Source organism: Merops nubicus, unplaced genomic scaffold (assembly GCF_000691845.1).
Source record: "Merops nubicus isolate BGI_N331 unplaced genomic scaffold, ASM69184v1 scaffold3486, whole genome shotgun sequence".
Lineage (NCBI taxonomy): Eukaryota > Metazoa > Chordata > Aves > Coraciiformes > Meropidae > Merops > Merops nubicus.
In genome coordinates this window covers 75232-99087 of record NW_008615446.1, presented here as the reverse complement: position 1 = coordinate 99087, position 23856 = coordinate 75232, and the positions used below count along the sequence as shown (strand labels likewise).

The following is a 23856-nucleotide window of genomic DNA, read 5'->3' as shown; positions in this document are numbered from 1 at the left end:
GAGCAGCACAAAGATGCCGTGAGTACTGTAGTTTGATAGCTCCCTGGTGCTGTACACAGGCTGTGGTAAGATGACAATGGGAGTTCTTTTATTCTTTCACTGGGAAAGGATCTGCAGTACTTGTAGGTAATTGTTCCTTCAATAAAATGCTTTATTCATGGGAAGTGAAATACAGAAAATAAAAACTTAAGATTAAAATAATAGTCTCCTTTTGTTGAAAGGTTTACTCATCTTAACTGTTGAGAATTTACTCCTATAAAGACTAACCAGTATTTTGCAGCCCTTACAAAACAAGTATTACAATACAGACTATTTATTTAAATCAGATTTACTTTTTAAATTTATTTTAAATCTGATTTACTTAAATCAGACTATTTCACTAACACACATGAAATACTAAAGATAAAAGAATAGCACAAATATCAAACATGGTACCAGTTAACACAAGCTTAAAAGCCCTTATGTCAAAGGATGAAAATCTAAGCCACAGCAAGTTGTCTAGGTTAAGGGTCTATAGAGAAAACGAGTGATTATGATTTGGTATTTCTTAATCATCTGCTATTTATTAATCATACTTCTACTCTAAAAAAACATGGGTTGCTTCCTAGGCATTGCTGCTTTACCCTTATGAAGCATGGAACTTTCAAGAGGGAATTCAACAGGTGAATCTAAGAACACTCAGCACGTGGAATGTTTTAGGAGAACTATGTGCTCATAAAATAGCATATTTCCAGCACGCTAAAAGAAAAGCAGTAATTAAATATGATTGCTTATAAGAGACAGGTTCTAAACCCACAGTTTAATCTTATATGAACCCCAAAAAATAGTATCTATGCACATATGCGAAGAGAAATGCTTTTGAATGTGTTTGACTAAGTCCAAAGAAATGTACATAAGGGAAATATTTAGTGTTTTGCCAATTAACATGGTTTACAGGTTGGTAACACCACCAGGGCAGCACAGTTCTCAAGGATCTCAATAATATCCAGGACTACCAGGGTGGCAACATGGCTGTTCTTTACCTGGTGGGTAAACCAAAGCCACATGGTCTCCATCTTGTAAATGTCCCCTTTCCATCAACATGACAGCTATCTTCTCAGCTCGTTTATGTAGCTGGACACACGTTAGGGAGTTGGCTATTGTTCCCTGCACAGGAGGAAAGATAAATGTCACAGAAGGTAACACATCGTGCTGAAACTCTATTTTCCTCTGCACCTTGGAAGGTTGTAGGTGAGGCGCAACCACAATACATCATGAAAACAACTTAAATACAGAAACCTTCAGCCTTATGCCAAACTAGTCAGAAGGAAAAAAGACAGCTGTAAATCAGAGGAATGTCCTCTCTTCCTTTCTCTGTGCCTTCTGCCCTCAACAGTGTCTTCACCCTAACCAAGGGAGTACAGTAGTATGCTAATATCCTGCCCATGGAATCTGCACTTCCCTTGCTACACAGGCAGCACTCCTGCTACAGCCTGGAGTATCTGGAGAATCTGTGGAGAGCAATCCTGAACAGTGCACTTGGTTGGCTGCATGCTGGAGTGAAGCCAAATGGCACAGCAGAAATACTTTAAAGATGAGACAAAAGACACAGGAGAAAACAATACTTTGCGATGGGCAAAAGAATTAGTCTGGAACAAAATCTAAGTACATGAACATAAATGAAATAGAGAAGAAATGCATTTGTTGAATTTGAGTAACTCTGGTCAGCATGAAAACAAAATATTCTACAGAACTGAGCTTTTTGAAGCACTTCAAATAACACTAATCCCTCATTATCAAACAGATACAGTGCTTTAAATTGGATGAGTGTTATGGTCCTTGCGTTTCCTAAATACATGTATGTGTGTAGATATGCACACACAAATAGTCATTTAGAGAAAGATACATCGGCACCACAAAATTCACTACCACAGCTAACACCTCAGAAGAGAAGTCTAAAAATGAACATGCAAGACACAGATTGACATAGCCTATTGCTGACGTGGCCAGGTCTGGGCTGAGATTAAGGGACAGGGCAGAAGGGGAAGGGCTCTGCACCTTTGCTTGTGCATGTGTTCTGTGAGGAAAGAGGATTTCAGTCTCCAGTACTGCTATGATATACTTGGCATCTATCACAACCACTAAGTTCACTTAAAAATAGGGAATCTGACAAAAAAAGGGGGGAAAAAAGGTAGAAATATACATGCATATACACACGCTTTAAAAGAACAATATAACAAAACCACAATGCAACACAATCAAAAATATTGTCTTACTATGCTTACTAAGAGCAAAAGGAAGAAGGTAATTTTCTAAAGAAATGTTCTTTACACTCTATTTTAACAAGGCCAGGAATAAAATAACCATTTGGCCTGATTACTGGTTTCTATCCACCACCATCATTCCCCACACTACCACAGTATTTATTGACCACAAGCTTCAGAGTGGAGAGAGCAGTTTGATAAAGGTCTAGCACTGGAAGCAGTGGCAAGCTACCAGGCATTACTTGGCATCTACAAACTTTATTACAAACTGTCAGCAAAGAAGACAACCTAACTGAAAATTAAGAGGACAAGGTCAGGGCTTAACATTTCTCTTCACCATCTTCAGGGGTCACACCTACTGAAATGCATTTCAGGCAATTTCATCAGTTTTCTGAACAATGAGATCTTTTTACTATGAAAGCTTCCTCTGAAGACATAAACAGCTATACGGATGCTGGACTTGAGATGACTTCTGTCCAATCCTAAGTACAGCCGAAGTAACCTGAGGTCTGTGTGTCCTCGTAGAGCTGCCAATAGGAACGTGCTTCTTTCAATAAATTGCCTGTTTGCACAGTCATGGGAAGAAGGACCCTTTATATCTCCACATACAAGAGAAGCATAGGCTCCACTGACACCGAAAGGGAATTACTGCAAAACATGTAAATTTGTGCAACACTTGTTTATGTTTAAGACTTCTGGTGCTTGTTGCATGTGAACCAGGAGAAAGACAGTGTTTATATGAAGTGCTGCAAAGGAAAATCCTGTTGTTGAACAAGAATCATTGGCAAGCATCAGGCAACTATTCCCTTTGGGTCTTTTATAAGAGGTGTCCTGCAATACTGAGGTGTTGCAATCCTTGATGACACACACTAAAAATAAAGCACTGCGCTAATTTAGAAATATTCCAAATTCTCCAAAAGCTTGGGTTACAGGAAAACACTACTCTCAGTGGGTTTCTGTTAGTCATCCACTGCAAGATGCCTGGATGTTTTTGAACAAAGTGTACAGACAACGTGCAAGAAGGACAAACAGCAAAAACTTACAAACCAGAACTAAAATTCAGGATGGGTAATAAAATTTGCCTAGAATAAATCCTGCCAAACTTGTCACTCTTTTCCACAAGACATTAAATCTCCCAATAAAGCATTATATCTCTAAAACAAATTTCATATGATAAGATATTCCACACTGAGTAGTGGAGAAACTCAATTTCAAAATTCAACTATTTTTCACTACTATGGAATGAGAAATTATTTTGTTAATCCTTGTTTTGCACACTGCACCCTCCCACCAGCATGGGAAGTGTGGCTTTATTTAAAACCGAAAAGCAACAGCCCATGTGGAGGAGATGGGACAGTATGTAGCCCTGTCTCTTTCTCACAGCATCTTTGCTCCTAACTTACAGGACAGAACAATGCACTACCTTAACAGTGTAATATTGAAACTATAAATAGCTTTGTCTCTCAAGTTTTCTACTCTGCCACAGACAACTACATTACTACTTCACTATTACCTGCTACATTGCACACATTCACACAATACTAGCTATTACACTGAATTTTAAAGAGGTCATTCAATGACTTATTAGTAGCCTCTGGTACCAGCACTGTAATATAGGCTGGGAAAGCTTATCCTGTAAATACAGTAAGTGGTCATTTCACAGAGGTTCACAAATTACTGGGGGCTTAAGAACCCATCCAAGTTGCTGAGAGATCACATGGGCTGACACAACACCAGCTACTCCAGAAGGCACCAGTGGAAGAGCACAATTCCAGACCCCTCCTCTCCTGGAGACCCTCACACACTACATATGTTTCCCAGTTTTGACAGATGTATCTACGAAGTACTGTGATGGGATGGTTTGAAATCATACTTTCATTCTCTACAGCAGTCTTGGGAATTATTGGTTTGTCATCTACAATAATTTAGGAAGCCTTTAATCACCCACTTAGTAAAGCCAAGTTCTGTGCCATGTGACATGCACTAATTCATTTTTGATAAGCAATGAAATGCTGTGCCAGGCTGGCACCTCCTGTAAGCTATGCGGAAAGACTTCTCAGTGATCCTCGACAGACCTGGCTGGATTCTGGACATATCTCCTCTTCTCTTCTCTTCACTTCCTTTCCCCATTCTCACACCTCCCCCTGATGATCCAGTCTCAAAACCAACAACAATTGTTTTATTTAGGGAAAATAATTTGATTTTACCAAGCCTGTGCTTTTCAAATTGGAAAACAGAATGGTGAGCAGTATTAAAATACTACTCTTTCATATAGAATGATCAGTATTGAAACAGATTTGCAGTGTCAGCTCACCTACAACATATAGGTAGTGGAAAAAGAAATGAGAAATGTGCAAGGCACCCTGTCTGATACAAAAGCAATTTATATTTTGACAACTGGCCATGATTATTCTCTTTTCCTTTCTGCACCAGTGAACATTAAATATAAGAGCAGAGTATTAATGGGAAAAGAAAGAGAAAGGTCGTGTAGAGCCATAGCAGGAGCAGGTGCAGCTGAAACACCACGTGCCATTTTCCATACCAACAGGCTGAGCTCACCCGGCAGTTGAGCAGAGTGTAAAGCACGTGGTCAGGAGTGGTCTGAGCTCTCCACTGCAACACTTCTGAGAGGAAGAGGAACTAAAATAAAACAGAGTGATAGCCAGGACACTAAATTACTTTTTGCCTTTAAAAGGACAGGTAACTATTTTTGCTAGTTCAGTTATGTCTTTCTTATTTATATGCTACTTTTTCCATCAATACCCAGAAGCACTAAACATGAATTAATTCTCTTGTCATGATGCATATTTATAGCACGGTCCTTTTGCATGGTAGCAGTGGCCTCTTTGGAAGTGACACCACTGCTGGGATTACGATATATTACCACATATACTTTCAAAACAATAAAACAGTTCTTACTGATCTCTCTGCATTTAAGCACAACTTTAATTCTTCAGCTTCTTCTCTTTTTCTTACCAGAAATACATATATATTTATACAGTTTAGAGCTTACAAATTTAATTACTCACATAAGCCCTCAAAAGAGCTGAATTTCAACTTAATTTTACATGATCAAAGTAACAGCAAATAAGGCCAGGACCATATATGGAAACAAAATTCTTTGGACACCACTTGGACTAGTAAAAAGACATAATAGAAAGTGATTTCTGGTAGAAGCCCCATTAACAATTTCCACAATGTTTGTTCTATTGTCCCCTGTAATCCTATTAAAAAAAATCCATATAAATGAAATGCAGTGATCCCTCCTCATATCTATTTTATATCTATCTGTAAAAGGGGTTTTGAATTATTTTAGTGTGAATTTAAAAAAGCCATCAGCAAATTCTGCAATAATAATGCTACAATCTACATACAGCTGGGTGTCCTGATGCTACCTAGCTAAATATAAGCCGTATCAGAAAAGTTTTAACTTACCTTTCTGGCTTGGTCATTATCTTCTATTTGCCCCAAATCTCTGCCACTGGCCTGTGCAATTCTTTTTCCAGAGACCAAGTTCCCCACCATCACAGAGGCAGGGCCAATTTCTAGAACAAAGCAGAAATGTACTAAGTGTATTAAAAATCCTTCATTTGTGGGTGAAAATTCTTTTCATTTCTTTTGCATTACGTGATATCATTGCTATCCATAACACCAGACCTTAAGCATGTCTCTGCTGATACAAACTTTGGTCAATGCACCAGAAGTAGCTGGAACATACGTAGGCCCAGATTCATCCTCTCTAAACACATCTGACTGAGAAGCCTATCTAACATGGGCTCTCTACAGCCAGACACACATCTTGTCTGCCTTGGCATGAGGAATCTTTGGAAAATTCAGCTCCTAATTTAGGCATGTTCATTCAAGCGCCTAAAACCAGATGAGTTGTATCCAGGCTTCAGGGACAATCTTCCTATTTCTCCCTTCTCTTCCCTGGGCTAAGTTACATCTGTATTAGCAATGCTGAAATGCTATGGACATGAAGTGACAAGGATTAGGAAGGCAGATGGTGCACATGATAGAAAATAAGCAAGTCCTTTAGCAAAAGGTAGAGACTGAAGAAAAATAAGTTAACTTCAGAAGAAAGGAAGATGTCATGGTTGACACTACTCCATAAGGTGGATTTCACAGATATTTTGTTGCTGCCATTATGGGAAAACTCCTGTCTTACAGATGCCATTTATGCTCATGTCAACATTTGTTTTCTGCTTCTCCAGCATGGAGATCATCTGCATTTCATACCAGACTTTACTTCTAGTCTGTGATGTCTGAGATTGTTTTCAAAATGGAAAGTAACCAACGCTTAGTCTAATGTAGCTGAATTCAGGTCTTAAACCTACAGATCCAGAAATCCTTGAAAAAAAATCTGCAATTGGATACAAAGTAAAAAATTTGCTAAAATTTTTTTGGTCATTGGGCATGAGTAACCAGCAACTGGACTACACACAGCAGGCTACAAGGGCTTTCTCAGTTTCTTGAGTCTGTGTCTTGCTGTACCATTTCAGCCAATATTCTTCATAAAGTGTGGCAGAACTTCTGAAGAAGCATCTTAAAACTAGTTGGGGTTTTCCCTCGAATATACCTGCTGTAAGGATAATCCAGAGCCTTCCTACTCAGGTAAAAAGCATAATACTAACTCTTGAGTTTCATTTATTCATGCCTAGTTTTTTAGTATTTGCTTTTCTTCCAACACTGTTGTTTAGTGTCAACAGTCCTCTTCCTCTCTATTTCTACTTTACAAACTCAGCTGTCAAATAAGTCAAGATTTTATCTTTCTCTGTTTCAGTTTCAGTCCATCTTCTTTAAACATAACTGACCAGTGCGGTCTCAGCACTGCCTTGTAGAGTGATATAAATGGCTTCATCTTTACTGATCTTTGTTTTTTGGAGTATTTTTCCTTGCATTCTTTGTGAAAGTACTTCTAGCTTCTGCCAAAACCAATGATGTCCTTAACACCTGGAATATTGAACAGGAACAGCTGGTGGAGCTTATTCTCACCCGCATTAACAGCTACTTGACTTTGCTCCACATAACATTAAGCCATGGTCCCTTTGCCTCCACTCATCTTACCTGGTTGTTTTTGCCTTGGTTTAGGCAGGTTTGTTACACATGTGTGGGGACACATCAGCACGTTACAAGGATGCAGTGATCCTTCCAAGAAGAGCTGTTTTGTTTCTGACAGGTGTATTCCTCCCAGCGGTGTCTTGGGAAGTGTGTTTGCTGGTACGAGTGCTAAGCAGTAGACTCCCACTTGATGAATACTGTCGATGGCCTAAAAAAAGCAGGAAGTTGATTTTAATGACAGGCTAGTTTTTCATCACTCTAATAAGCACGTTGTTCTGAATTACTGCATAAAACAAACCCTAATAATTAACTGGCAATGGAAAGACACTTGAGAAGTGTCAGTGACAAGGAGATTCTTTTCACTGGGAGCAGGTGGACAGAAATGTAACACTGTTGTTACTACACTCATTCCAGAAGATAAAAGAGCAAATAAAAAACTGGTGATAAATACACAGAAATTTGTTAGGAAATGCTACCCAGGCATCCCTCCTAGGGACACGTTACTAGCACACATCCTGGAGATCTATTACTAAGCTGGACTGGCAACCCATGTGAAACTGATTTTAACCTGTGCACTTCTCAGAAATAAAGTTCAAAGGAGTCCTACCAAATTAATACCCAGTCCATCTTGCAGAGCAAAGAAAAATCTCAAAGGTTGCACTTAGATCACTATATCCTCACTAATGCATGTAGCTTATGAATTTTATTTTTTTTTTCTAGGATAATAACTGATTACTGTGTGGAAGATTGTCAGGCAAGAATAGGAAATGACAACAATATGAGAGAAAACTACAAAAGTAGCCAACTGAAAAAAAATCTCTTGAATCAAAACCTGAAAAATAAGCATCTTTGAATCTTTTAGTAATCATGTTAATTGTCTGACAGGTGGAGTAAACTGCATAACTTCTGAAAAATCTATAATGTGCAGTATAAGTAATTTATTTAGGTAAACACGAATAGCCATGCACTTAGATTTCAATTGCATACACATTTTAACTAGTTATTTTCCTTATGTTGGTTAGAAAAAATTGCAGCAACTTAGAAAGACAACTTCAGACACCTGCCCAGAGCGAGAAACAAATTACAGAGAGCATCTCTAATGAGTAGTTATTCAAAAATATAATTTACTTAACTTGAATTTCAATTTTTAACTGTAAGAAAAGCAAATGCATATGTCTGTTGCTTTGAAGATACAATCTATATTCTGAGAATCAAATAATCATTTATAGTTTTGTACTTAAGTGCAGACCAATAAATTACTGATTACTTCTACAGAGATCCTAAGTAATACTTTACTTTTGGCTTCTGTTTGCTTAATTTTTTGATTTGATTTCAAAAGAAAGAAATAATTATAAAGCAATCACTCATTTTGCAAACATTGCAATTTTAGTAGTGGTAGGCTAGGATAACTGACATCAGGTTGATGGAAAGTGGTTACAGGGCAAGTCAGCAGGCAGCGGAGGGCAGGGCTGGCACAGGCGGCACACGCAAGGTGTCAGATGAGTCTCACAAACACGGTGAGAAGTGAGTAGCAATTTGGCAGTTTGTTATCAGGGATGCCACTGAGAGCCATGACACAAGCGTGGTACGGTCACATCGCTCATGACCAGCAGATGATTCAGATGTAACTGGTTACTGCTTCCTTACACCTGCCATTAAAACTCGGATCAGGAAGGAGGCACAAAGGATCCTACATGTTCCTGGCTTCTCTCCTCCGTCTCCACTCTCAGCTCAAATGGAACCAGAAAATTCTTGTTCCCACAGTGATGCATGCCAGAGTTGCAGACTTCATGCATAGGTGACGAAAGCAGCCAGACAAGTGTTTACTTTGATTTATGGCCTAAGATTCTCAGACACTGCTGTGACTTGATCATAATCAGAGTAACAGGACTAACTTCTGGCAGGAGTAACTTGACACATTTACTCCTACAGTGTTCAGCACTGAATTCTATTGGCTATGACAGTATAAGACAGGATTTCTGTAGAAGTAATAAAATGCTCAACTGACCAAACAGGAGAATTCTAAGTTCAGAGTTCAAACCCCTTCTTTAGGAGCTTGCTACCTGATAAGAATTGCTGAAGCATGGGCAATCCAAAGGCCTTTCCTTCTACAAGAGTTGACCTAGGTGCTACCTGGTGCTTCAAAGGCTTTCTGCGTGATGGTGAAGCTAGAGGTTCTAGCTTTTCTTGGTAATAATTTAGATCTACTGTGAATGTAGAGAGCAGATAAACCTGTCTTGAGATGGATGAAACCTTATTTCTTCAGTTTCTTCAAGGATACAGTAGACAGATTCCGTTTCTTATTCAGTACAAAGCAATAATGAATAAAAATATCTCTCAATTGCGTGGGATCTTTTTCTTTGACTCTTGGGTGCATTAAAAAAGATGCTTACAATATGTTTATCTGAGAAGAGTCCTTGAGGAAGGACAGAAAGGAAGGTAGGAAAGGGAAGTGGAAGCAACAGGTAACCTGCTACAGACAGAACTGAGACCACTTCACAATGTAGCAACAGACAGACTTAATTTGACTATATCTCCACTATTGACTATTTGACTATATCTCCACTATTGCTTTTGAGTAAGAATGGGCTTAACCATGGAGATGGAGGAGACAGAACATGACTGATATCTAATGTATCTATTTTTTTGTGTGCAGATATTAAGAGTTGAAAAAACTTTGAGTATGGTAATGATATTGTCTTAACTTGGACTGCAATATGTAAGATCAGAATTTTTTAGTCTTCAGGTCAAACTGTTGAACAACATCACCAAGGTGGGTTTTATCACAGTGCTATGTGCCTTGCATGATACACCAGACAGCTCTAACGGGATTCCTTGCAATATGTGTCCTCTATGCAGATAGATAACCTCATTGCAGATACCTACATCTGAGCTAATCAATCACTTCATTTCAGTGGAGAGAAATCGGCACTTTTAGGCTGTGTTTCATTCAGTTTATTTTAGCTATAAACACAGTGCACTAGAAACAATGATTAAAAAAAATATCTGGTGATCTAGGTCAGATATGTATATCTACTTTTGATGAGGTCAACTCCATATCAGTGCCAATAACTGTTTAGTAAGAAACTCCAGTAGCTTTTGACAATAAAAGTATATACTACATTTGCTCATTACCCTTTTGAAGTGATGAATGATTATATCCTTATAACCATATGTTACTCTCGCCCTGCTATTGCTTACTGCAATTCATCCCTGTCTTCTTATAGCATTTTGATTAGGAACAGGAACTTCTCTGGATATGTGCAGCCCAGATAGGAACTGTCACTCAGAAGAACCTAATTTTGTGCTCATTAGGTGCAAGTGCAACTGAAGGTGGACTTACAATTACTCAAAGACAAATGTCAGTTACCTTGGGGGCCTGAAAGATCAATAAAAATCATACAAAGCAAGAAAAAATATGTTCCAAATGTGCATAAAGAGCATTACCTGGAGAACTCTACTCATCCACTGGAAACTGTCTTCCTCTGTGGAATCCGGCCTTTGCTCAGCAACAATAACTATCCTTTCATCATGCAGCACACTCACTGAAAACACTGCTATTCTATAGAAGAGAAGGAAGGAAGAGTATTAAGTGCCAGGACAGACAGAAAAACCTGTCCTCTAAGTTAATCTTCCATAACTGTGATTTTGTTATTTATTCCTGAGACATCTGGTGCATCAATTAGTATTTTATTTATGGGCAAAAAGAAATAAGAACACTTTGGGGTAACTTCTGGAGGATAAATATTTGTTCTAGCATCATGTAAATACAGGCATAATGTCACAGCAGGGTTGAAGAACTGAATCTTGTTAGGACAAGAGAAGCACTGAACTTGGGCCCCAGGTGGTTGTTGAGCTGTTATATAACAGCCAGCATAAGCACCTTCTTTGGTCTCATCTTAGAAGACAGTAATTGCAACGTCATTTTGTGAGAGGTCTGCCAGGTGCCCAAATGTGAGTGCAGGTGACTGCACTCGGCTCTTCAGAAGTTTTAGACTTCTCCTGCTCAGTTTCAGCACATGAGGAAGGTCACACAAGGAACAGCTGTCAAGTTCAAGAACTTCAGTGTTAGGCATACTGGAAATGCTCAACTTGGACAGAAAGGACCCTGTTGAGTCAACACCTTCAGAATTAACCAGCCATTCAACTGTATATTTTAATAATCACAGTTTTGGATCTTTGTATCTAAAGTCTGCCTCAACACAGTCTCCTGGTTGCTGTCTCCTGGTTGCAGCAATGTGAACAGCAACAAAGGGAAACCACAGTGCAGATTAGACAACACCTTCTGAAGGCATTTCGGCTCATGTACACCTGGCCTAAGCACAATAAAGATGTCTACATAAGATAAGAAAAGAAAGGGTCAAACCTTCCCCTGTAGACAAATTTCATTGGTTCCACGGCCAGTGCTGTTGCTACAATGTCATCAGCATTATGTCTTCTTCCACTGACAACCATCAAACCATCCATTTTGCCGATAACAAAGACAAGCCCACCTGGTCCTATAAAGCCCAGCAGTCCGGTCCTTATAAAAGGATATTCAGTTATAGGACCACCAGAACTGGTCATAGGAAACACCTGTAAGACAGAAGCACAGGTCTTCAACTTTACACACAGAGATCATACTGCAAAATATTTCAGGCATACTCTTTCAGATAGCTCTTCAGCAATGAAGTAAATAGGTTGCTGGTGATGCTCTTTACTCATAAAGGGAGTGTCAGGAAACTCCTAGACTGGGCTGTGTCACTTTCAGTACCTGAGTGCCAGCAAGTTCAATCCCACTGTTCACTACACACTTTTTCCCTAACCTGGCTCTATAAGTTATTTATGACCTTAAAAAAACATATAAATTAGCATCAACAGTATTGAATAAAAACACCTGCTGTGCAGAGTGCAGCTAACCTGAGGTCCTATGTATAGGTTACTGAGAGATTAAATTGTAAAAATTACAATAGAGGTTCTTTTTAGCACCTCATGCCCATTTCCAGAACAGTATAGAGAAATAAGCTGGCCAGAAGTGGAGCTATTTTAAGGTACTGCACATTAATGACTCTTGCAGCTGACCACATTTTTGTCTAAGGTCAATTAAGTCTGCACAGTACCTTCTGTATCATGTCTAAAAGTGAAAATAGAGAGCCTCTCTAAATGTTTGAACACCAGACAGATACATGACTCCCATAGGAAGTTTTCTACCATTTCTTCTATCCTAACTAGCAGTGTTGTCCTTCTGTCACATGAGCTACTTTGAGCTGCATTCTGACACAACCACACTTTCCTGCCATTGCTTCTTCAAACTGCAATAGTCTAAAGGCAAGTTATTTAAGACAATGGCAAGTAGAAGAACAGGCCTATATATTGTCCTTCGAGTCTCACCTAAAAAGAAAGGTCAAATGCTGCTGCCAGATGCCTATGGGTGACTCCTACTGAACAGATTTAATGCTTATACATCCTCAGCCATCATTCATTTCAGGAAAAGAAAAATGTTTGATTCTAATATCTGCAACATGAGTTACACAGTAAAACAAAAAAGAGGCTCACTTTGAGAGGGCCTCTAAGAACATGATTAACTTAAAAAAGAGTGGTTCTGCTCACTCAGAGGACATTTATTTGCTTACCATTAGGAATAAGTCTATATCAATCTAAATATGCTGTTAAACTGCAGATCCAGTTATGAATTATGAATGATTTTACAATTACAGTAAGTACTACAAGACACATGTAAGTACCCTTCTACCCTGAGATACATCAAATCTGGGATTATCATTCACACTGGGTATTGCCAATTGCACTTGTAGCACAGCAATCAGCTATCAACAAATTTCAGATCACAATAGCATAGCAGGACTCCTGGTTTCAATAGCAGGATGGAGAACTGGATGCACTAGTTTCCATTAATTATTTAATGTATAGTGTTCACACCATTCAGATCTGCATTTTGCAAGAGATATTATTCATGTTTAGTCTATTAAGAATGGTAATACCAGAGCATTTGTTAAAGGAAATGTTAATGTATTTTTCTAATTTTTTTGTCTCAAATATTAAAAGAGAAAAGGATCAGAACAATAAAAATCCCATCTCAATTTTTTTCCAGTATTTTTCTGATCAGCCTTTCATAGTGGCTTCAGAAGTTAATGATAACAAGTGAGCAGGTACAAAAGAGCTATCAATACAGCTGTCTGCACTGGAGCTGAAACCTACTGGAAAACAGGTTCCACAAAGCAAGAAGGCTTTCACCAAAGGCAATTCAAACAAAAGAAGGTGGGGACTAACTAGGAAAAGGTATTTTTGCTATTCAGATACCTCTTGAAGAATACGTCTGTCAGGGTTCTGTATAAATGCAAGCCTTTAATACTGGCTGAACTGTGGAAATGTTGGAAACTGCTTTTTAAAGATACCCAGCAGCATTACAACTGTTTGCACCAATCAAATTCTGCACTTAGGTCACTCACAGAGTTGTACAGTATTAACTTTTGAACTTTGTCTTTCTTCCTGCTTTCCTTCTGATTGTTTCAGCCCCCAGTATCTTCTTTCAAAATTAAAGTAAAAGCTCTTCAGAGTCAAAACTAAACCTACACAAAGATCTACCATTCCACTTAATGAAATAGGCTTCAGTGCAGATTATCTGCCTAGATTACAAGTCCCAAGCCACAAGTACTGATTATCACTGCTATTCTGATATTATTACTATCAGTATTTTATGTAAAATATTTTATCAAAATAGAAAAAGTTAAAAAGGAGGGATTTTATACAGCATTTTTAGGTCAACTTACCTCAAAAGTATTTTTGGTCATGCCCGAGAGTCCATAATATGATGTACCCGTTGCAATAGCACATACACAAAGTTCTCCTATTTCATCTGTTTTACAGAGCTGAGGAATTCCATCTGGCTTCACTGAACACATTATAGCTAGAGGGAGAGGACAGGAATTTAAAAAAATATTATAAAACAAACTGCAGGATAACATAAATATTGTGGGAAAGACATCGTGGTGGAGATGACATAAAGAGACAAATTACATCTAGATTCATGTCTAACAATCAGTTTCTCACACATGAAGGTGTTCAACATTATCTAATCTTAATTATAAATAATGTTTATAAAAAGGATGCAAAGATCTAAGTAAACTCATTCTTTACACAGATAACAAAACCTAATTTGCCTTGTTCTCTATAACTTCAGTTGATCTGTAATATTGCTGTGAAATGTGATTGCGTTCCCAGCTTTGCATATTGAACACCAGATTTACCACAGTCAGTGCAAAATGAAATATCCTAATGGAAGTCTTGATAATAAATACATTGCCAGGGAGGCAGGCAACCAGGAAATCCACCTCTCACAAAGTAGCAAGTACCACCATGTGAAAGATCAAGATATTCTAGCAGACTGGTAGGCTGTTTCACTAAGAATTTATCAGATCTCAGACTCCCTCTCACCAGTCTTGCAAGACTGCAGAGGCAGCAGGAGCTCAACAGGAGAGATTAGAAAGCACTGATCTGAGGAAAAAGCACTATTTTATGTTTCAGCCATGTGAGTAAGAGTCAGGTATGCTGCTCTAGCTATAACCCCTGGAGTTGGAGTCCAGCATGTTTAGGTTTTGCAGTTGGAAAGAGGTTATGATAGCCAAGGGAGACCAGAAATGAATCATCACATCTTTTTAAGTACAAGTGTAAAGTATCTTAAATGACCTTTCTCTCACTCTGAGGATAAGCAGCAGCATGTACTTCTATTAAAACAATCAGAATATAGTGTGAAGTGCAAAATGGCACATCTATAATAACATCTTATGCGGTAACCATTAGACAACAACCAATCATCTTCCTTTAAGTTGTTCAACTGAAATTTTATGAGATGCATCATTATGTCTTACACCTTTGGTGTGTAACAGACATTCTCTTATGAAAAATTACAGTATTACCCTTTCCTAGTCTCTGTAATACCTTATTTAAAATCTAGCTCTCTTATGAAAATCTTATCTTCATATTTATAAGCACCGGTTTCAGTTTGAATTTATCAATATGGACTGTTGATAGGAGGCAGACCTTCTCTTCCTAATAACTGGGCGATAGCACAAGATCTTTGGAAAAACATTCTGCAAGCCTTCAGAGAGCAATTTGGTTGATCCTTAGCATAGCTTATAAAAACTTTCACTCCCCAGTCTCACCTGGGTCAGGCTTATAGATATTTATGTACAGCCTCCAGAATTCAGAATGCAACTTCATTATTTTCTGTACCTGTATCTCAGAGTTAAAGGAATGGATGTTCTGATGTGGTGACAGGTTGTTTGAAGCACACCACTAAAGGAAGTAAAGGCAGCCACCGAGGTAAACAGAGAGAAGAAATCTTGGGATTTCAAAACCAAGGTAATAAGGTAATGCTTTTGGACTACAGTGTTTCCAGGTACACATGTTCTAATCCCAAAGCTTGTGGTCTAACAGCAAAGTACGCCCACCTATGACTGTCTATAGCTAATTTCTTAAATGGATGAAACATAGGAATTTTCAAAGAAAGCTCCTTACCTCCTGGCATCACTAAGCCAACATCCTGGACAGTTAGAACAGAAAGCTTTTCTTCAGAGTCCACTCGAATCACTCCATAAGTGAGACCATGCATGGACAGAACTCCTCTGCCTGGTGGCTGATTGCTGTCGTCTGTTGGCCTGCAGTCAGGGGTTATAACATCAGTGCTCCATCAAGCAGATGTAAGCATTTGTTTATTTTTAATGGACCACTACTGCAAATACTATTGCAATCTCTCCATTTTAGAGTTTAATATTTCACTTTCTTTCTTCTCCTACTAGACCTGACAGAACTCCATTTTTCATTCATTTCTCAGTAATTGTGTCTCTCAACTATCCCATTCAGTAGCCACCCACATATATGGGGTTGCAGAGATAAAAGTAACATCTCACATTTACCCAAAACAACTTGTATTTAATTTTCAACTTGTATAAATTTTCAAATTTATAAAGATTGTTTGATTACCCAAATAAAGGCGTTTAGCCTTGTTTTAAAAACACCGAAAGGCAGTGCAGACACTGTGCAGGGAGACTGCACCCTAAGTATTTGGAACTGATCAGCAAATAACTTGATTAACTCTCTATATGTTACCTACTTTGGGGCAACCTAGGAAGCCAAACTCATTTGCCAGATTAAAAGCCTAACTCTAGCATACTAGTATCAATGTCAAGATTAGGATACAACTTTGCTGTGTTTAAATCACAGACATGACTTACCACTCCCAATACTAATAAATAATTTAAAATTACTAACCAGAAGAAATTAGGCTGTAATAGATACACTGCCAAGTATCTGTGGAAGCTGCAAGGACTTTACTGTCTTTATTTCAGTGCATATAATTGAATTCTTCCAATTCTAATTTATCCCATGAAAATTAAAACAAATTACACCTTCATCAGTCATGGTCAAAATGTTGTGGATGCAGCCTCTTTGCAACACCTGAGCGTGCCCAGATTCACTGCTGACATGCTGTACAATTCCACAGCATCAGCACAAGCTGTCTGTCAACGTGTTTCAATATAAAAACGCCTGCTGTATCAGTGGAATAATTATGTGTATGTAGAGTGTGGCTTGAGCAAATGAATGTTGACGTATGCAAGATATTAAGTCAAGGGAATATGTCAGGGCTTTTCGTGTCTGGAAAGATTCCTATAGTGTCCTGCATTTTAAAATGCAAAACCAGAAGCTACTGTGATGCTGATTTGAGTGTGGATAATGCATCCGTGTAGACCAGCCAGGTTCCAACTATATTCAAGGTGGGTAAAACAGACAATATTTATTTCGAGATTCTGCATTTTTTTCTAAATAGATCATCATAGCACAACTATTTCTTAACAGATTTATAACACAACTGTTTTTTAACAGATCGTGTCCTTTAATATGACGTTTCACCTCCACGGTGCTTGAAATACTAGATGGGCTTTAGCCAATGATGCTCATGTAAGCCTTGCAGAGATCTGCACTATAAATTTCAATTAATAGCTTTTATGAGGCATATTTCTCAAGTGACATTGTCAACAAAGAAGGATGTGGGCATGCTTGAAAATGCATTAGAGCATTACAAATGGTGCTAGTAAACAAGCAGGTGTGATAAATAACATTCCTATCATGTAAAAGGAACTTTCAGCGACATTATTGATCAAGTTCCTCTCCCCCTTGCTCACCAAAACACACATTTTATTGCTTATGAGAAGAAAGGCACACAAGAGCTTCTCACAACCTTCCAGCAGTAGAGGCCACCTAGACCTTCATCACATAAATCTTGCATTACTTATCGCATCCAAAGGGTGCTAAAAAGAAGAGTGGTTGCAGCTTTGAAAGACACTGGCTGTGTACAGGATCGGGGTAACACAGAGGGAAGCTGGAGGCACAAGACCTCCTAGGATCATGTTGGGGAACTTGTCAATAGAGCTACACTTGCTGTGGCCTGGGTTGAGACAACAGCTTTGCCCAGGTTAGCAAGAAGCACTGTGCAATGGAAGCAGATGTGCAAAAGGGAAGACTTGGTGCCAAGGAACCAGGGTCCACAGGACAGACATTTCAGAGCTGCTATTTCAGAGTACTTCTGGTATCCTGGTAGTCTGAGGTGGATCCTTGAACAAGACCCCAGTTAACTGTGCTTGAGTCTCCTCTTGCAGGCAGCTAGCTATCTGACACCAAAAGGGAATACAGTCAGAGGACCAGGATGGAGGAGTGAGGTCAGGAGCCAAGCACCTGACACCATCTATACATCATTTTAGAAAGTATGTTGTCAGCAACAATCCCACAATATACGGTATCTTATTTTGTCCTGTCCATGATAGCCACACGGGAACATCCATAAAACAACTATCTCTGCCAAGAAGAAAGAGAAAAATCATGTGGAAAGATGATATATAAATCATAGAATCATACAATATTTTGGGTTGGAAGGGACGTTTAAAGGTTATGTAGTCCAACCACCCCCGTAATATGCAGAGACATCTTCAACTAGAGCAGGTTGCTCAGAGGCCCATCCAACCTAACCTTTAACGTTTCCATGGATGGGGCATCGACCACCTCTCCGGGCAACCTGTTCCACTGTTTCACCATCCTCATTGTGAAAAATGTCTTCCTTCTACCTAGTCTAAATCTACGCTCCTTTCACCTTAAAACCATTACCCATTGTCCTACTGCAACAGGCCGTGCTAAAATATTTGTCCCCACCTTCCTTATAAACCCCCTTTAAGCACCGAAAGGCTGCTCAAGGTCTCTCTGGAGCCTTCTCTCCTCCAGGCTGAAAAATCCCGCCTGTCTCAAGCCTTTCTTCATGGGAGAGGTGTTCCAGCCCTCTGATCATTTTTGTGTCCCTCCTCTGGAGCTGCTCTAATAGGTCCACGTCCTGCCTGTACTGAGGATGTCAGAAGTGGATGTGGTACTCCAGGTGGGGTCTCACAAGAGTGGAGCAGAGGGGTAGAATCACCTCCCTCAGCCTGCTGGCCGTACTTCTCCTGATGCAGACTAGGATATGATTTGCTTTCTGGGATGCAAGCACACATTGCTGGCAAATGTCCAGCTTTTAACCCACCAGTACACCTAAGTCCTCTGCAGGTCTGCTCTCAGTCCCATTGTGTCCCAGCCTGTATGGATACTGGGGGGACCTGACCCTGGTGCTGGACCTTGCACTTGGCCTTGTTCAGATTCATGAGGTTCACATAGGCCCACTTCTCAAGCTTGGCCAGGTCCCTCTGGATGGCATGCTGTCCCTCAGCCATGTCAATTGTACCACACAGCTTGGTATCATCTGCAAACTTGCTGGGGGTGCACTCAATTCTACTGTCTATGTCACACATTAAGCTATTAAACAGCACTGGCCCCAGTATGGAGCCCTGAGGGACACCACTTGTCACTGATCTCCACCTGGACACTGAGCCTTTGACCGCTACTCTCTGAAAGTGACAATCCAACCAATTCCTCATCCACTGAACAGTCCACCCACCCAATACGTTCCTCTCCCATTTACCGGGAAGGGTACCGCGGGAGACTGTGTCAAAGGCCTCCCAGCAGCCGAGCAGACGACACGCATGGCTCCTCCCCTGCCCACTCATGTAGCCAGTCCAGTGCAGAAGGACACCAGGTCGGTCAGGCAGGACTTGCCCTCAGTGCAGCCGTGCTGGTTGTCTTGAACTAATAACTCCATTCCAATGCACTTATAATAAACTTTAAAGTTAACATTTTTTTAATTTCCTTTACACATTCAGTATTTCTACTACTGGATTTGGAATTCTGTATACTACCTGCTAGATATAGACAAATCCTTTGATTAAGGTAGGAGCAACTAAACAAAGGTGTAATTCCACCTACTTCATATACTAAGACAATTTAGCTTTAACCATCAGACAAACCTAGCCCTTTAGTTTCCTTAACCACGAAAAAGGGACAATGTGCGTCTACTTCAAAGCTGACTTGAGTAGCTGTAGAGTACTTCGAGAACAGTTACCTCTGCTATTTGCAGATACAATGCATTTTAACAGTACGATTTTTTTCATTGTTTAAATGGGAACAGACCTGTACTTAAACTTTTGCACTCCCTTAAGCAAGCGGGTCCAGACTAATATCCAATAAACCAAAGGAGAATAACACAAAGAATTATTTGCATTACATACTCCTTTAAATATTGGTCTTTGTGATTCAGTTCTAAGGCTAAAGTACCTATTAGTTTATTACTGACTGTCTTTTTCTAAACTATAAAGCTATTTCAACTGAGAACTGGTTTTGTTACTCTTCCTCATAGGAAGATCAGTAAAATCACATCATAGATTTTAAAAGAGTTGGAGCATTAGCAGGGAGCTCGCTGGATCTGTGCTCTGCAGGGAGTCATTTTAATGCATACTTCAGCTGTAACTCTTTGGAACTTCTATGATAATGACTTTACTGTCTGTGGAGAAGGCTTGAGTAAAATGAAAAATACTAAAGCTCCCAAGTTCAGCTGGTATTATCCTACCATTAAATAGACTTCAAAAAAAGGAGGTATGTGTTCACTAACATTCGCTGTAGTAAGAACTGCTCTGTAATTACACAGCAACACACTGAAGATAAAAATGCCCTTTTATTTTTTGAACTATCCACTATTTTATGTGCTAATAATTTCTTTTTATGTAAGCTTTCAACGCTAGTTAATTTGAAAGTGAATCTCTAGTGCTCCAGGTGGCTATATGCATAGAGCTTAAGTCTAGAAATGGCACGCCAGCCATTGCATGCTGAGATGCAGTGAGTTCTCCCACATCATACATAACCTGAGATCTGGGGGAGATTTTCCAAGGCTAGCATAGCACAGGAAATGAACACCCCCTCCTGTTAACCAGTGCTCAACACAAGGGACATCCGTTGCCCTGCCACCTCCTCTCTGCATGCATGAGGAAGAGCTCACTGAAGAGTGTGAAGGTCTGCACAGCCTACGTCAGGGAAACCCAACGCGAGGGAGAACAGCGGACTCCTGGGTATAAAGCTGAGAACGAGCTGGTGGAGCCGAATGAAGGGCTCTCTGAGATCCTGTAGTTCACAGAAGGACAACTAAACTGGACAGAGTAGGTGCCTGATGGAGAGCTTTCAGATGTTTTAAGTCAATAATGAGATGGCTAGAAGACGACCACGCTCTTGGCCTCACGTCTTTCTGCCTGTGATGTGTCATTGGAAAGCTTATTGAAAATCAAATTAAATTTCGGTTGGACAGTGTATTTTAAAACTTTGTGGCAGGCAGCATTTTACTTAATGCTATTACAATGCTTTACAGTTCTATACTGCATGTTGTAACATGTAAAACAACTATAAATGGCTGCAGAAATCTGAACATAAAAACAAAGTGCCTACTGTTCAAGGTACAACATCTGGAAAACTGTGCCAAAACAGAAAACAGTTATGCCATTTATGGTGTACTACAACCCTCAGGACAGGCGACTGCTGCATACCAACATTCATGTACATAAATTTTAGTAGATTTATCTATTTTATTTCTTGGCACAAATCCTCGAGACTCCAAGGGCATTTCCAGATGATTACTGAGAGTCTATGAATGGTTAAAAAGCACCAGTCAGCCAAAATCAACCTGCAGAATCTCATAATTCTCTTTCAACAGAATACTTTGAAGCATGCTTTTCCTCAAGAGCAATCCCACTTAAATTGCCACATTTTAATTAATTTTATGCTTACAGTGGCATTTTAACACTGCTTTTTACAGAATTAGCTTTTGCATTTCAGTCTAATTTAAAATTAGATAAAATTACAGAAATGGGAACTACATTACAAAGCACTCTGAAGTTAAATTGTTACTCTACAATTCCTTCTTGTATGTGTTTGGACATAAACAAAAACTAGAAGTGTCGTTCAGAAGTTAAGTATGCAGACTCACACTCGAACAATTTCTCCATTTCTTTTCAAATTACCACACCTATTCTACAGCAGGTCTGTTGTCACTGGTGTAACACAGTACCTTCGAATAGCCACAGTGAGAGCTTCTGGCGAGCTAGCGCAGGGACAAATCACCTCCTGTCTCAGACCTTTACTTTGGAAGACATTGAGAAATGCATCACAGGAAGAAATAGACCCTGGGATGAAAAAAAAAAGAAATATCAGAGGAGAAAAATAATCTGATTTCTGAAATGACGCTATTCAAATTGTAAACCTACTATTGAATGTACAGGCTTTTCAAGAGAAAAAATTTAAAGAGGGAAAGGAGTCATAGCTGCTAGAACTCTATGTATGTATAGAGAATTGTGTATGCCTACAGAGAATAAAGATTATTTTTGAGCATAAAGCCCTTTCACTATGCTTACATAGAAAAAACACTACTGCTAGATTTACAATATGAATTTCTTCAGTTTTATTTTTTAGAGTGAGGGAAATTGAAAATATAATACAGAAACACAACTACAAATAGAATATCTGTATTCTGGTGTCTTTAATAGAAGCAGTTTATGCTAATAATTGTCGTGAAGTGATCCAGATGTCAATCTCTAGAATAGCATAAGTATTCCCCTAAAATTCTCAGTTACTTCTGCATCTGAGTGCCATCATTCAGAAGAAGTGTTCTGAACTGTGCTATAGTTTAAGGCCATTTACTTCATTCTTTCAGGTTAAACAAAACTGGATTTATTACAACTTACATTATGTGGAATATCATGTTTGCTTCAGGATTAGCTAAAGAAAAACATATTTTTTTTAATCCCAAATTAAGTATCATTCCCATAAATATCATATAGTTTGCAGCAGACAAATTTTGTACATATTTCAGCTGAGATGACTGAAGACTGAAACTTTAAACACAAGACAGAAAACTCTCTACTGGAGCGCAGGAGCATTGCTTACATGGGTTTGCCCCATCAGCCACGATCAGCATACGCAGTGAGGAGAGGTTGATGTCTCTCTGATCTCGATGTGCCACCAAAGCCCAGTGCATGTCTCTGGATTTTACACAGGCAACTTTTGCTGCAAGAAGAATGGGAAGATTACTAATGTACTAAATGTACTAATGTACTAAAAGCTACATAGCTGTATCATCAACCTGCAGTTCTAATATTTACTATCAAGCACACCTCTTGCACATTCTTGTTCCTTACCTTTGTATTGACAGACTTTCTGTATCCATGACAGTGGATTCACTTTCATTAATGAGTATGGAATACTTATAACATGCATCATGTTCATGACACTCTGAAATCAAATAAGATAAATAGCTTTTATACAACAGCCATGGTAATTATTTACATTGTGTTATGGGCAGGGACACCTATCCTTGTTTTATTGTCAGTGCTGGCATTTATCTTTTCCTATCTAGCTATCTATATTAAGTTGAAACAGAGCCTCATTTTCTAACGCTTTAATTAAGGATTAAGGGTTTAGACTAATCAGATCATAACTTTGAAGTGGTACCAAAAAAAGGAAACAGATTTTCTTCCCATTTATATTTGAAGCAATTAATTTTAAATGGAAAAAAAAAACAAAACAAAACAAAACATTGGATGAACATGTCTGCATGTTTGCTGTTTACATTACTATTATCCCTAAGCCTACTAAAGTTCACTACACATGAAGGATCTTTACTCAAAGGACAAATAACAGCAACATATCTGCCTAAAGAAATCCATCTCTGTGAAGACTGAAAAACTACTAATTGGTAGTGGGGCAACATGATTTAAAAGGCAGTAGACCGAGAAACTGGGGTCACAGATTAAGACAAGATCAACCTATTTTAACAGAAAATAAACAAAGGAGATGTTAGTCTTTCTCCAGTAATGCTGGTATTTTCAACAAGGTCATGAAAAGTTGCAGGAAGTTTAGAAGATGCAGCTGAGTGAAACCAGTGACAGATCCAAAATAGACCTCCCAGTTTTAGGCAGCCAATTGCTTTAGTGATTCTCAGTGTTACTACTAAATAAAGAGCCTGTACATGAGCTACTGCTTTACTTCTATTACCAATGAGAAACATCTTCTGAGGGCAACACACCTCTGCTGATAGCAGCTCAGGTTAAATACAGTATTTGCTTTGGAAAACCTACGCTTAAGAAAGGTGAAGTGTCCCAGT

The 23856-nt window shown here is 39.0% G+C and overlaps 1 protein-coding gene across 1 annotated transcript in view; it reads right to left on the bottom strand.

The window, feature by feature from the left end:
• The window catches only part of LOC103775063 (disco-interacting protein 2 homolog C), a gene marked incomplete at its 3' end in the record, with an annotated part of 96068 nt that overhangs the window by 6206 nt on the left and 66006 nt on the right, over positions 1–23856 (bottom strand). Inside the window, exons 14-24 of the mRNA XM_008942506.1 lie at positions 22892–22985; positions 22641–22760; positions 21766–21880; positions 15819–15958; positions 14072–14208; positions 11671–11879; positions 10752–10866; positions 7311–7512; positions 5679–5788; positions 4803–4883; positions 1023–1146 (exon numbers count right to left, since the gene is read on the bottom strand). Of these exons, the coding sequence (XP_008940754.1) occupies positions 1023–1146; positions 4803–4883; positions 5679–5788; positions 7311–7512; positions 10752–10866; positions 11671–11879; positions 14072–14208; positions 15819–15958; positions 21766–21880; positions 22641–22760; positions 22892–22985 (1447 nt within the window). The remainder of the gene's footprint in view (positions 1–1022; positions 1147–4802; positions 4884–5678; positions 5789–7310; positions 7513–10751; positions 10867–11670; positions 11880–14071; positions 14209–15818; positions 15959–21765; positions 21881–22640; positions 22761–22891; positions 22986–23856) is intronic.